General features: G+C 44.3%; 3 protein-coding genes across 6 annotated transcripts in view; 2 read left to right on the forward strand and 1 right to left on the reverse strand.

Moving 5' to 3' along the window:
- LOC122358567 (transmembrane 4 L6 family member 1) overlaps nt 1-1643 on the forward strand; it is a 1947-nt gene extending 304 nt beyond the window's left edge. The window contains exons 2-6 of one of the 3 annotated variants that reach the window (XM_043258425.1): nt 94-314; nt 392-460; nt 551-696; nt 833-1019; nt 1123-1643. In XM_043258425.1, the coding sequence (XP_043114360.1) occupies nt 144-314; nt 392-460; nt 551-696; nt 833-1019; nt 1123-1140 (591 nt within the window). In that variant the 5' untranslated portion in view covers nt 94-143 and the 3' untranslated portion in view covers nt 1141-1643. The remainder of the gene's footprint in view (nt 1-93; nt 315-391; nt 461-550; nt 697-832; nt 1020-1122) is intronic. The other 2 variants (XM_043258426.1, XM_043258427.1) reach the window with 2 other exon arrangements.
- Nucleotides 1644-4012: 2369 nt separating this feature from the next.
- Nucleotides 4013-7393, forward strand: LOC122359455 (V-set and transmembrane domain-containing protein 5). Of its 2 annotated transcripts, none has more exons than XM_043259763.1 (4): nt 4013-4312; nt 5863-6189; nt 6273-6477; nt 6688-7393. In XM_043259763.1, exons 1-3 carry the CDS (start codon nt 4240-4242, stop codon nt 6431-6433), a joined length of 561 nt encoding a protein of 186 aa, XP_043115698.1. In that variant the 5' UTR covers nt 4013-4239; the 3' UTR covers nt 6434-6477; nt 6688-7393. The 2 variants fall into 2 exon arrangements, with proteins under 2 accessions (XP_043115698.1, XP_043115697.1); XM_043259762.1 differs by having other exon boundaries at nt 4014-4312; nt 6273-6416.
- A 775-nt stretch (nt 7394-8168) lies between these two features.
- Nucleotides 8169-13944, reverse strand: med17 (mediator complex subunit 17). Its single transcript, XM_043259761.1, has 13 exons — nt 13821-13944; nt 12682-12942; nt 12406-12569; nt 12106-12325; nt 11894-12030; nt 11737-11818; nt 11484-11636; nt 10553-10683; nt 10283-10467; nt 9746-9883; nt 9555-9672; nt 8607-8766; nt 8169-8484 (listed from the first exon to the last, which is right to left on the reverse strand). Exons 2-13 carry the CDS (start codon nt 12914-12916, stop codon nt 8276-8278), a joined length of 1932 nt encoding a protein of 643 aa, XP_043115696.1. The 5' UTR covers nt 12917-12942; nt 13821-13944; the 3' UTR covers nt 8169-8275.
- Between the last annotated feature and the right edge of the window lie 92 nt (nt 13945-14036).

Here is a 14036-nt window from a genome sequence, read left to right on the forward strand (position 1 = left end):
TAATCATTTTTGGCATAAAATCTTGACCCATACAGTGTATTGTTGTCTATTTCTACAAACATACCTGATTCATGATTTCGTGGGTGATTTCAGTGCAGGAGCGTCTCTTTCCCAGGTCCAGGGTCCGTCTCGATCAGCTCATCATGTGTACGGGTAGATGTGCGAAATGCACCGCGGACCTTCTCTTCCCGCTCGGTCTCTTAGCCGTGGTCGGAAACATCCTGCTGTTTTTTCCCAACGGTGAAGTGTGGAGGACCGAGGAGATCACCGAGAAGATCTGGTTCTTCCCCGGGGTGATCGGAGCAGGACTGCTGGTGAGTGTGAGAGTGTGTGAAGGACAGAGAGAGAGAGCGAGCGAGCGAGTGACGGAGCGTCTGTGTGTCTCCCGCAGGCCTTTATGCCAGCCTCCATCATGAGAGCCGCGGGGCTGGAGGGCAGCTGCTGCGCAAACAGATGCGGGGTGAGCTTCTTCGACTTCTTACTTCACTAAATGAGTGGCAGAATGATGCTGGACCTGATCTGTGTGTGTGTGTGTGTGTGTGTGCTGCAGATGATGCTGTCGATGCTGATGTCAGTGCTGGGAGTGGCTGGAGCTCTGTACTGTATGATCATCTCCGCCGTCGGTCTGCAGGACGGCCCGCTGTGTGACACGGGAGACGGGATCTTCATCTACCCCTTCTTCAACAGCACTGCAGAGTAACGGCGCTCTCTCTTCTCGTCTGTCTGAACACGTCACAGTGTGTGTAACGAGCGTCTCTGAACACACAAAACTCTGTGAAAACATACTCTGCTTGCACTTCACACTGTCACACCTGTGCTTTCGTCCCTTCAGAGAGAGTTACCTGTTCAACCAGACGTCATGGACGGTGTGTGTGCGGCCGCAGAACGTGGTGATGTGGAACGTGGTCCTGTTTTCCATTCTCTTGATCATCGGGACTCTGGAGGCTGTGCTTCTGCTGGCTCAGGTCGTCAACGGACTGATCGGATGTCTCTGTGGGACCTGCATGAACAACAACCAGGTGTGCTTGCTCTCCGTGTTTGCTGTAAAGTTTATACCAAAAACTGATTTTAAGAGTGTGTAATGCCGGCCTCACAAAAGATGTGTTACTGCTTTCACTTCAGCATGCACAGATGGAATGAGACCCAAGAACACACTCCAGTATGCGGGACCTGCAGATGAACTATATAGGAGCGCATCGACATCCACACACTTCTACAGAAACACACGCGTGAAATACACTGAGGTTTCTTCACAGTCTAGTTTTTGTGAATCATGCCCTGTTTTACGATAAATGAAGCCTTTGACAGGTATTCAATCTATAGAAGGTCAAAGCATCATCAAAATTTAATTGCTGGCTAATTTGCCTGAATCCTATTGAAATGTCACCTTTTTAATCAGAACATCATGTTGACTTTGTGCTATATCAGCTTTTCATAAAATAGCTATGTTTTCTCATGAGATCAGGTTACAATATTTCAGACACATGATGTTTATATAACCCTGTAATATTCAACTATCAAATATAATAAACATATTTCCAAGTTTTGTAAAGCTGCTTACATTTATCCATTTTGTTGAAGTATGTAAAGATGAGCTAAACATCCACTAGTGTAAAACCTAATAAATCATCTTACGAACCCTTGTTAGTTGACTTAAAGTGCAACAGTTTGTTTGAACTTACTTGTGTAAATCTAGTCATGTGTGATAATATGTGTTCTTTGCATTAGTTATAACAACAAACAACAACAGAAAATCTCTGTCTCCTATTTATTCGGTGAAGTTGCACAACAGTACACTGGTGTCAGAAGTGGGATAAACTTCTCAGCTAAACCTCTGGTCATGACTCCCAGAAATCCCTGTGAGATTGCTCCATTTAGCAGAGAGTTATTGCTCACTAAACTTTTTGGCCGCTTTTGTTGGATGAACATTTTCTAGACCACAGTCTCCCACATCTTTTGTTGGCATGTCTCATTTATTTAGTAAACGTGTTCCTCGTAAGCACACCAATCCTCGTGGAGGCACACAGTCCCAAGACATCCAGTATCATCCCCAAATAGATGAAAAGCTCAAGTTCAAGAGATATTGAATGAACAGTCCAATGGAGTTCTACGCAGCCTGTGGGCCAGAGTAAAGGAAGGTACTCTCAGCCCATCTGGCACTCTCGAACCTCCCTGTGAATCGTCTCTTGAGAAGACTAGTTCAGCAGAGTGCTGTCGGACTGAGATCAAAGTGTATGGACAATCTGGACAGGCTATGCTCTACGCTCTCGATGAGAAGAGTTCTTGTGACTGTTATGGATGAGCAGGCAATTATGATGAGCCATTGTAAGATGGAAATCAAGGTTGGTGGATACAGTACAGTTATGTACAGTTCAGTGCTTTGATACAACCTGTGTTGTTAAAAGCTTCTCCATCAACTTACAGTAGTTGAATAAGGTGACCATTTAGGACCCCCCTCTTCCACGAGTTACTGGATAAAATTGCCTTAAGTGTAGATGCAAGGCCGAAGACCGCATTTAAGATGGGGATGGGAATTTATCAATTTAGAACTATGCCCTTTGGTCTTTGTGGCACTTCAGGCGACCTTTGTTCACATTCCAGGACCCCAGTTAAACTTTTGGACTGTTCTCTTTGTCTTAATTGCTCTCTGAGTTCTGTTGACTGTTGGGCATCCAGACGGGTTGGTCGAGCGGGATAATCAGATCCTGGCCACCCTATTGGCCCTTTGTGTGACCCAGAATCAAAAGGACTGGGATCTGCAGTTGCCATTGGTTCTGCTTGCTACTCCGAGATGCACCAAATACACCATCTGGGTTGGAGTCATTAATCAATTACAAGATTGGCTAAAGTCAGCTCATGAGTTTGCTTGTCATCAAGTTCTGCAGGCAGGCATCTCTAGAAGCGAGCATATGATCATCACTGCACTGGACTTCAATGCAGGTGATCTTGTATGGGTCTATGGGCCTAAGAGACAGAAGGGGCGCTTGCCTAAATTAGATTGTATCTAGGAGCATGTTACGTGGTGAAGAAGCTTGGAGAGTTCTTCATGTTAGGAAGAAGCCTGGAGGTCATACTGTGGGTTTGCATGAGGACCGATTGGTTCATTTTTATGTAATATGTAATACATTTTTATGTAATACATAATATATGCAACATGTTTGAGAAAGCACATATTTATCTTTGTAATTTATATTTATATTTGTACCTATATCCTGCACTTGCTGCTTATTGCACTCCTGGTTAGACCTAAACTGCATTTCGTTACCTTGTACTTGTACATGTGTAATGACAATAAAGTTGAATCTAATCTAATCTAATCTAATGTGAGCTTTGTGAGATGGAGCATGACCATGCTGGAAGCAGCAGTTCTAAAACGGTGGCTGTAAAGAAGTGAATGTGGTCAACAAAATAAATCAGGCAGGCTGTGGTGTTTAAACAATGCTCAGTTGTTACTAAAGAGGCCTGAAATCATTGATAAGGCAGGATGAAGCCATGCTTTCGTGTGGTTTACATCAAAATCTAACCCCCGCCATCTGAATGTTGCAGCTAAAATCAAAACCCATCAGACCTGTTGTCTAGTTCGGGAGAACCTGGGTGAACCGTAGACTCAGTTTGCTGTCCTCAGCTGACATGTCTTCTCTCCACCTGATTCATGCGTCGGGTTCAGAGATGCTCTTCTGCAAGCCTCGGTTGTAATGAGTGGTTATGTTGAGTTACTGTTGAACGTCTATCAGCTTAAACCCATATGATCTGCTCTGATATCAAGGCATTTTCACTACATATCTTCAGAGCATTCTCTGTAAGACCTAGAGATAGTTGTGTGCGAAGATCCCAGGAGATGCACAGTTTCTTTAAAAAGACTGTGTGTGTGTGTGTGTGAGTGTGTGTGTGTGTGTGTGTGTGTGTGTGTGTGTGTGTGTGTGTGTGTGTGTGTGTGTGTGTGTGTATGTGCACGTGACCGGCTGCTAAACCGGTCTGATCAGTATCACGGTTCAGTCCTGTAAGAGAATACGCTTGAGCAGATCAGACAGACAGGAAGAAGAGCAAAAGGGTGCAAGGACCGAAAGGAAAAGAGAAATCAACAGCAGGAAAGATAAACAGGGGAGATGTAGATAAAGAGTAGAATAAGGAAGTGACAGAATGGAGAGCAGAGAGGGACGGGGTGAAAGTCTGGAGTTATGACTGAGCTATAAACAATCACATGTTACTTGCATATAGATATATGGAGGAATCAGTCTAATGAGGCCCGCATGGATTTGTTTGTCTCAGAACACACAGATACTATACTTTATCTTCTTTCTCTCCAACTACAGTAAGTATATGTGTGTGTGTGTGTGTGTGTGTGTGTGTGTGTGTGTGTGTGTGTAAGATATGCTTTGATGCAAGACAAGATTGTTTTAAGAGTTAGCTATTGGTTAGACTGTAGTCATTATAAATCACTTTATACAGAAAACAACAGACGTCAATGTTCTCATGTTATGTTCTCCTTTACACAGTTAACATGATCATGTACAACTGTTTATCTAACTGTGTAATTGAGAATTTAGGTTATGAATAACGAAAAAGTAATCACATAAATGCATATTAAAGATAAGAATATTGAACTGTTAATGTATTCGTTTATGCATCCTTTCTAACATTAAACAGAGTTTCTCTTTATTCACTATAATGCAGTATTTGGCTTTTTAATAAATAGCATGCTGTATGACAGTGGCATAATGCTGTTTAATGCTTTCTTAATCCCTGAACACTTATAAAACTGCCACGTATGTGATTCACAGTTGAGGTGAATACTGAAGGATTCTGGTTTGAGACTGAATGAGTCAGGCCAGCTAAACCTGTTTCTGCTTCACTTTTCACTTTCCTGTCACTTGATATTCTTTGCTACGTTATTTGTATTAAAAACACAGTTTCGCAGCAGAGCTTTATTTGTGAAGAAGCAGGAACAGGAATGAGGAGCGTTGAAGCAATGTTTGCTGAGCTAGGATAGGTCACTGGTGTTTGAAGGCAGGGTTCAGCAAAGAATCATTTCACCAGTAATGCTTGTGTTTGTTTTATCATTGGTACTGAACTACACTAACTTGTTCCTGGTTTAAGGAGAGCTTACTGAGAAAAGATTTTCTGAGCCTATGTGGTCCTATGGAGAGACACCTTCACACCTTTCAGAACTTGATTCTGGTCCTGACTGGAAGGCAGTGGAGTGAGATCAGGAGGAGTGTGACGAGGGTTCACAAAATTCTAGTCTAGAAAAGCATTTTTTTGCAGTGTACAGAAGTCCTGTCTTGAGATAGCAAGGGCTTGGACAAGGAGCTGTCACACGTCTTCCGGCAAGAAGGGTCTGCTTTTCCTGATGGTGTTATGACCAAGACTTCATGAGCAAGCTGTTGTTGAGACGTGAGGGAAAAATCTCAGCTAGTTATCAAACCAAACCCTGGCGTTCGTTGCTGTCCTGGCCGGTGTAAGACGCTGGTTGAGAAGGACGGTGTGGTAACTAATATGTTTGTGGGGAGTGCAAGGAGCTCTGCAAAGTTGAGGTGGAGATGCAAACTGAAGGAGTGGGATCATCAGGGTGTATCTTTTGCAGAGCAGTGGTAAGAGGTTGCGTAAATAAAGAAAAAAAGAGGAGCGAGAAGCGAACCTTGAGGAACACCAGTGATTAGCTGCTGTTGCACAGTCTTACTCATCATACAAACAGAGCAATGTTTTGAAAGCATTACAGAGTCACAGAAGGTTGATAGCTATTCTTTCTAAATCAGTTGTGAGTCAACTAACCAACTGTGGTTAAGAATACCCTGTTAATGCTGCTTTTGAATGCAGTCAGATGAAGTGCTTTAACATCCACTGAATGTCTTCTCTCTGAAGCTCAGGCCATTACCATCCAGGTGGAGAGGAGCACTATCACAGCTCCGGTTCAGGCAAGCGCTCTTTTCTCCGTGGACATCACATGCACCGGGACCCCAGGGATCACATGGATGTTCAGGTCTGTAAGCAGACAGCACAGCATCGCAGCTTGGACGTTCGGTGGCCCTGCGAATGTCACGGAAATGTACGAGGGAAGAGTGCAGACCCATCCCAACGGCTCTCTAACCGTAGGCGACCTACGTCTGCACGACTCTGGCTATTACACCCTCACTGTGACGGAAGCGTCTGGAAGCAGCAAGGACGCGTGCATGCTGCTGAGTGTAACTGGTGAGCAGGACTCAGACTAACACCAACACCCGCTGACACCATGCTTTATTCAGTCTGTCATGAGTCTGAACTGTGTGTTTCAGAGGTGCTTTACGAGGACATTCAGTACTTTATTGTGTTCATCATTGTTTTGGGGTTGCTGTCTGCATTTCTGATGCTGTGTATGTGGCTCTTGAATAAACTACACAACTATATAAAGGCCTGGAGACAACGGAGACGCCTGCCAGGTATCGACCTACGCTGACTGTCCTGAGCTGCTGTCAGACGTCCTGAACATGCCTGCTAAGGGTCTGAATGAAGTCAGATTAATGCAGTTGTTTGTAGCTCCATTGGTGGCAATGATTATACGGTGTGCTTGGGTTCATGATGCTTTGGGGAAACGCAGCCCAGACCGTTTGATTCCCCGGGTGTTGGCAGTGTGTAAAGGTGTCTGAGATAAGATGTAATATTACTTTTAATTGGTCAATGAAATTGAAGCTCTGTTTGTATTCTACACAGAACACAATGAGACTGAGCTGCAGCCACTGTGACAGAAACACAGCGTGATGAACGCCACGAGCGTTTGTTCAATCAGACGGACATCAACAACTCTCTGAGCGCTGAAGATCGACTGCTGTGAAGCGGAGCAGACCGGCAACAGGACATACATTTTTAGTCATTTACCTGATGCTTTTCTCCAAAGGACAATGGAAGCAATCAAAATAATATTCCAGGCATCACCTAATGCAGTATACATAGTGTTTTTTTGTTTTTGTGCCATGATTTCTAAAATATCTAGGTTTTGTCTTCGTGTGCGGACTGATCGTTGTACATCGGTTACTAGATACTTGAATCAAAGCAATACAGAAAGTGGCGTGCATGCTCCCTCTATACGCTCCTCTCCGGTCCAGACTCTGGGGGACGTCTGAATGTTCTGTTATTTTTAATGGATGAATGTTTATGAAAATCATTGGATATTGCGGGTGATATTACAAATTGTGGGTCAGGTACCAATCCTAACAAAATCCCTCAGCTATTTAGTGTACACATATCTGTCTCTTAGAAGACAAAAAGATATGAATGTGGCCGAGTGTCATGATCGCTAAATATCTAACGATTAGCATATTTAGACAATTTTTTTTTTTCAGATTTTTTTGGATAAGACGGGTCTGACTTTTTTGACTATAAAGGTTCAAAATAAAGGAAATAAATCATTTTCCATGAATATATCAAGATTTCGTTTTTGATTAGTAATATGCATTACTAGGAAATTCATTTGGACAACTTTATACGGAGCCCCTAAAGGGACCTTTGAAAATAAAATAAAATAAGTCTGGTGTGCACACAGTAATTTATTTGGAAGTTATAGTTTCCAGTTTGCGTCACTTCTGTATGAATTACACCGAAACATTGCTTCTGTTCTTGCCTTCCAGCACAAATAAATCACCACTGAACACGGAACCTTTATTCCAACAGAACACGGAAAAATAACTATATTATGAATGTTACACATGTTTTAGGTCATGCACGAAAATAGAGAGTATTAGGATTGTGCTGTTTAACAGATGAAAAGTTTTGAGAAGGTATGTACAGTACTGAATGTTCTGAGTGAAAAAGCTGTTTTTATGTGTTCAGTGATTTATCTGTGCTGTATTGAAAGACAAAACAGATCTAATTCATGTGTTGATGGACGCCACGCACCATTGACCGTAGCAGTAGCACAAAGAAGTCGTCATGGTTTTTTTGTTAAATAAAAAAATGAATATATTTATATATATATATATATATATTTTTTTTGCACCCTCAGATTCCAGATTTTCAAATAGTTGTATCTCAACCAAATATTGTCTGATCCTAACAAACCAAACGTCAAGGGAAAGCCTTTTTTAATTCTTTTTATGTATTTAACTTTCATATGATGCATAAATCTCAATTTCAAACAAATGGACCCTTGGGACCGGTTTTGAGTCCCGGGGACACACAAAGGAAGAACGCAGAGCTGCAAGTACAAATATTTTATTTTAAACTAGTTTTTTTTGGCCGTTTCTGGCCTTTTCTTAGAAAAACGAAGCAGAGCATGAGCAGACAGTGAAGGCCCCGGCGGGCTCTAGGGACACGGGGTCAGGGCCGCCATCAGCAGCTCCATTTTGTAAACAAAGTTTCTTCCTTCCATCCGGCCCCAGTGCACCTCCTTGTGAGGACCCCTCAGGTGCGTCCATTTGCCGTCCTGCACCACGTCGCTCTTGGGCAGCTCTTTGGCCTGACTGCGAGGGAACTGAACCAGCACCTTGCATCCGCTCTCCGGACCGTTACGCACTGCGCACACACACACACACACACACACACACACACACACACACACACACACACACAGCGGCTCCAGTACTGTCCTTCAGCCTCTTACAGCAGAGATTAGAGCGGAGCGCGGTCAGACTCACCTGAGATGGAGTACTCTCCGTTGGGAGACGCGACTGTGATGGCGGAGGCGTTCCCGATGCTCTCAATGGGGCCGAGGCCCACGTGATTACTGAAACTCAACACGTGCCAGCCCATGACTTTAGCCAGCTGCTGCACAGCGTGAACCTGATGCTGCGACATCTGCGCGCGCGCGCACACACACACACACACACACACACACACACACACACACACACACACACACACACACACACACACACACACACACACACACACACACACACACACACACACACACACACACCATCATCATCATCATGACGCCCAGAGTTCAGACAAAAATGAAGATTTGGTTGAAACATGATCAGATCTGGAGAAATGTCTGATCACACCAGTATCTCATCAATGGAGGTGAATGGGTGCCGTCAGAATGACTTCAAACAGCTGATAAAACACATCAATAACCCATAAGTAATTAAAGCCATTTCAGTGATTTCAGTCATTCAGTGAAGAGTCCATCTGCTGTCGTCTCTCATCAAAATCCAGCCACATATCAGTTTAGAGCTGTTTTTGTAAGCATTGCTCCTGATCCTCAACACTCTTTCAGAGGAACAGCTATTATTATTATATTTTCTTAACGCTGGATTAGTTTTATCTTCTCCAGAGGTTGACTGACTCTCGTTCTGATGGCACCCATTCACTGCAGAGCATCCTTTGATGAGACGTTTCTCCAGATCTAAAGAAGATACAGACTGTGTGTGTGTCTCTGTCTGTGTGTGTGTGTGTGTGTGTGTGTGTGTGTGTGTGTGTGTGTGTGTGTGTGTGTGTGTGTGTGCTGTGTCTGTCTGTCTGTGTGTCTCTCTGTCTCTCTGTCTCTGTCTCTGTCTGTCTGTCTGTCTGTGTGTGTGTGTGCGTGTGTGTCTGTGTGTCTCTGTCTGTGTGTGTGTGTGTCTCTGTGTGTGTGTGACCTGTGACAGCAGGAAGTCCTGCAGCTCCTGCTCCTGGTGTGAGAGGGTGATGACGCGTCCGTCTCGATGCACGACCCTGATCTGCTCCACTCCGATGTTCAGCTGCAGCTGGATGGACCTGAGCGGAGAGTCAGAGAGTCAGTGTTGAACCCGTCCCGCGGGCCTGCGTGAGGACGCTCTTCAGCTCTCACTTGCAGATCTGCTCGTATCCCTGCGAGGTGATGAGCACTTTGACGCTGGACTCGTACACGTCGTTGATGTTGGACCAGTGAGCCTGTATCTGAGGGTCCTCGATCCGACTGGCCAGGCTGTCGATGGTGCGCGCCGTCCTGGAAGAAGAACGCTTTAATGAGCTTCGCTCAAACAGTACCGCAGCATGCAAATCATTATTCTGTCTGCACTACGTCTTAAAGTTCAGTTTTTCAGACTGCACTGCAGAGGATCAGGGCTGATGTCATTTGACACGTGTGTCTTCTTCTAAATTAATTTACTGAATAAATATAAGAACTGATGCATATATCTAATAAAGTTGGAAAAACACCCTTATAAAAGTTAAAAAGGCCCTAAAAATAAGTCTAAATGAAAACACAGACAATACTGTCCAGTTAGAGCTACTGTCCAAAAACCCCACAGATATCAGTTTGTCTCAGCCCTACTTTACTTGTACTTTGCTGAAACGCTCATTTCTGTACGTCTTCGTGTAGGATTCCTCGATCAGACGCGCTCACCTGCTCCTCAGGAAGATGTGCTTGGCCTGTTTGATGATCTTCTCCAGGAGGCCCTCGCTCTGCTGCAGGGAGCCGATCTCGGCCTTGTCGTAGGCCATGGGGCCCGCCAGCCGCAAGCGCTTGTGACCGAACGGAGCGCTGGCCGGGTGAGGCATGACCACCGAGCTCAGCGTCTGCTTGTGGAACTACACACACACACACACACACACACACACACACAGTGAGGAGGAGGATCAGGAGGAGGAGGAGGAGGGCCTGGGGGAGCTGTACCTCTCGGATCAGCTGGTGCAGGTTGTGTTCCAACACATAGAGATGATCGTCTGGCTTGCTCCTGTCTGGAGACGCTCTCTGACTTCTCTTCTCTCCAGTGGAGTGACACAGAGAGATGGACAGCTGCAGACCTGAACACACACACACACACACGCACACACACACACACACACACGCACACACACGCGCACACTCTGTGTAAGTAGAGTAACTTAAGTTACTCTACTTACAGTGTAATCATAATTAGTGTAAACATTTCAATTAAAGTAATGTAACTGATTACATTCTTATTTTTCATTACTTTTTATCAAATGTCTAACAAATGTGTTCAACAGTAAATCCTTTTGAAGCAGGAGGGTAACACTACAGCCCTTAACTAGCCATAACTTTCATAATTAAGTTCAAACTATTTTACTTTAAAGCACAGACACCACGAAATTAGCAGCGGTTTTAACTTTACTTTGTTTTGAGGTTAAATACAGGTTTAAAATCTTAAGATACAGTAGTTTAACTACTATAAACTTGCATAGCTCTAACAGAAAAAATAACACCTTTTTATTTAGTATTTATTTATCTGTTATTTTAATCCCAAAAAAGCATATGCATAAACATAAATAAGAAACAACTAAATAAGCATGTGTGTATTTGTATATTTTAATTTGTTACTGCTCTAAAATGAGACAATATTACAGTTATATTTACAGTCACTCCACTTTAATACAGAAACTCTTTAGCAATTCAACTAATGTTAAGAAATTAAGCCTTATTAGAATGAATAATTCCCTCATTTACTAATGCATTATTACATTTATCTATCTGTTAGAGTATGTGTTGATGCATTAACCAGCTTTAACTAGTGCTGTTAATGTAATACTAAGCACTCCCACGATGCATTAATACAGGCCTTCACTGAACAGAGTGGATGAAATACCAGGGAAGGGCTGTGAGATGATCTGGTTCTTGACGACGATGTGAGGAATCTGTGATTTGATCTGAACCGCTTCACGTGAGAGCTGAGCGAAGATCTCTTTACACAGCAGCACATTCTGAGCCGCCTCCAGCTTCAGGTGCCACATCTGAGAAGCTGAGACAGAGCAGCAAAAATCAAGAGTCCACATCGAAAGCAAACCTTCTCCGGTTACATCTAGAAAGAGGAGCAGCCGTGTTTCTCTCGCTGGCTTTACCGGGTTTGGCTTTAAGCTGTCTTCTGAAGAGATTGACTGTGCCGAGGTCTCCGATGTCCGGGGACTGCTTCTGGATGGACACCTGGAGAAACACAGACACGCTTCATGAGGTGACAAGCCGGCCGGTGCCTGTGAGGAGAGCTGATCCAGAGCTTACCTTGATGTACGCCGACCCCTCCAGGTCGCTGGGGATCTGCACGTCGAGCGGACAGTAATCGTCAGGGATCTTCTTGTCCAGGTCGATGTCCGTGTTCTTGATGACCTCGAACGTGCCGTGATGAGGGAACAGAGAGCCTGCAGGACCACAGACACACATGAACACCTCGGTCCCGAGGAGGCCGGCGGGTCAGCGCTCACGAGGGGCCTTACCCGCGCTGCGGTAGCTCAGGTCGCCCAGGATCTTGTCCCCGACCTTGCGCAGCTTCCACTGAGAGCGCAGGCGCAGCAGCTCCGAGTTAAAGTCTCTCTGTCTGCGCTGCTCCTGGTTCTCGGCCAGAGACTTGGTCAGTTTCTCCGCTCCTTTCAGCAGCAGCTGGGCGGCCGTGGCCAGAGACTTCTTCTTGCTGATCAGCTGGAACACCTGCGGGGTCTGAACACACGGCCGAACAACTTCACAACACTTAAACGTGATCCTGGAGCACAAAAGAGTCTTAAGGGTCAGTGCAGTACCTTGGTGCCGCTGGGGTCCTGGGACACGGGGTCGAGGGCCATGTACTTCTTCTCCTTGAGCACACTGAGCACGTCGTGCAGCACACACATCTCTGTGAGAGAGCTGCGCAGGTTATTACGCACCGAGTCCCACGGCCAGAGCGACGGCTGGAACTTCACCGCACCTGTGAGAGGAGAGACGCGCTTGAGTCACGAGCCCCGCAGCGACACACACACGCTCACACACACGCTCACACACACGCTCACACACACGCTCACACACACGCTCACACACACCCTCGTCCTCCTCCAGCTCCGGCTTGCCCCACGGCTCCCGGCTCTCCCGCTCCAGCCCGTCCTGCTCAGAGTCGGAGCTCTGCTCGAAGTCGATGCGCTGCGCCAGCTTGGCCAGGTTCTGAGACATGGAGAGCGGAGGCACGTACGTCTCCAGACCGTCCAGAGACACCTCCTGAACCTGCCGCTCACACTGAGACTCGATGCTGACCCGCACCGCCGGACCCCCGGACATCATGATGACCGCTGAGCTCTGATCACACACTGAGAGAGACACACACACACACAGAGACACACACACACACACACACACACACACACACACACACACAGAGAGACACACACACACACAGAGAGACACACACACACACACACAGAGACACACACACACAGAGAGACACACACACACACAGACACACACACACAGAGAGACACACACACACACACACACACACACACACACACACACACACACAGAGAGACACACACACACACACAGAGTGCGGGATTAGTGCTGTCAAACAATTAACTGCAAATAATTGCAATAAAAAAGAAAGATATATGTGTGTGTATATTTATATATATATATATATATATATATATATATATATATATATATATATATATATATATATATATATATATATATATATATATATATATATACACACATATATATATATACACACACATACACACACATATATATATATATATATATATATATATATATATATATATATATATATATATATAAAACACATACAGTATATATTTTGAAAACATTTACACGAACATATATAATTTATTACATATAAATATACTGAGATATCTCAGATATATATTCATTCTACTAGCTATGTCTACTAGGCATCAATATATAAAAAACAAACAAGTTGGTAAATGTATTAATTTCTTTGCAGTACATGCGACACTCAATACATCGACTTTATGAATATTATGATTTTTGTTGTGATATAAGGTCTTAATTTAAGATTTGAAAACCCTTTTTAAGACCTAACGTTAGTGACTAAACTAAACAGAAATACTGTATAGAGCTGAGGAAGAGTTTGAGACACAGACACAACGCACAGAATGATATGAGCTGACAGATTCAGTCATGTATTCTGACAAATACTTACATCTAAGAAGAGACTCGGTTTTCTGCTGTTCTTTGTATTTTTGTTGTAGTTCTCAAGCTAAAGGATTCTGCGCCGTTCAGCTGCGCGAACGAGAGCGGCTGCTCAAATCTCGCGAGGCGTGGCCGGGGGGTCAAAGTTGAAACGAGTTTTTACGGACTTTTTATTTTATTTTCTGTTTTGTATATACACGTGTTTTTTAAATATTCATGTTCCATT

The sequence above is a fragment of the Puntigrus tetrazona genome, chromosome 15, assembly GCF_018831695.1.
Source record: "Puntigrus tetrazona isolate hp1 chromosome 15, ASM1883169v1, whole genome shotgun sequence".
In the NCBI taxonomy this organism is placed as follows: Eukaryota; Metazoa; Chordata; class Actinopteri; order Cypriniformes; family Cyprinidae; genus Puntigrus; species Puntigrus tetrazona.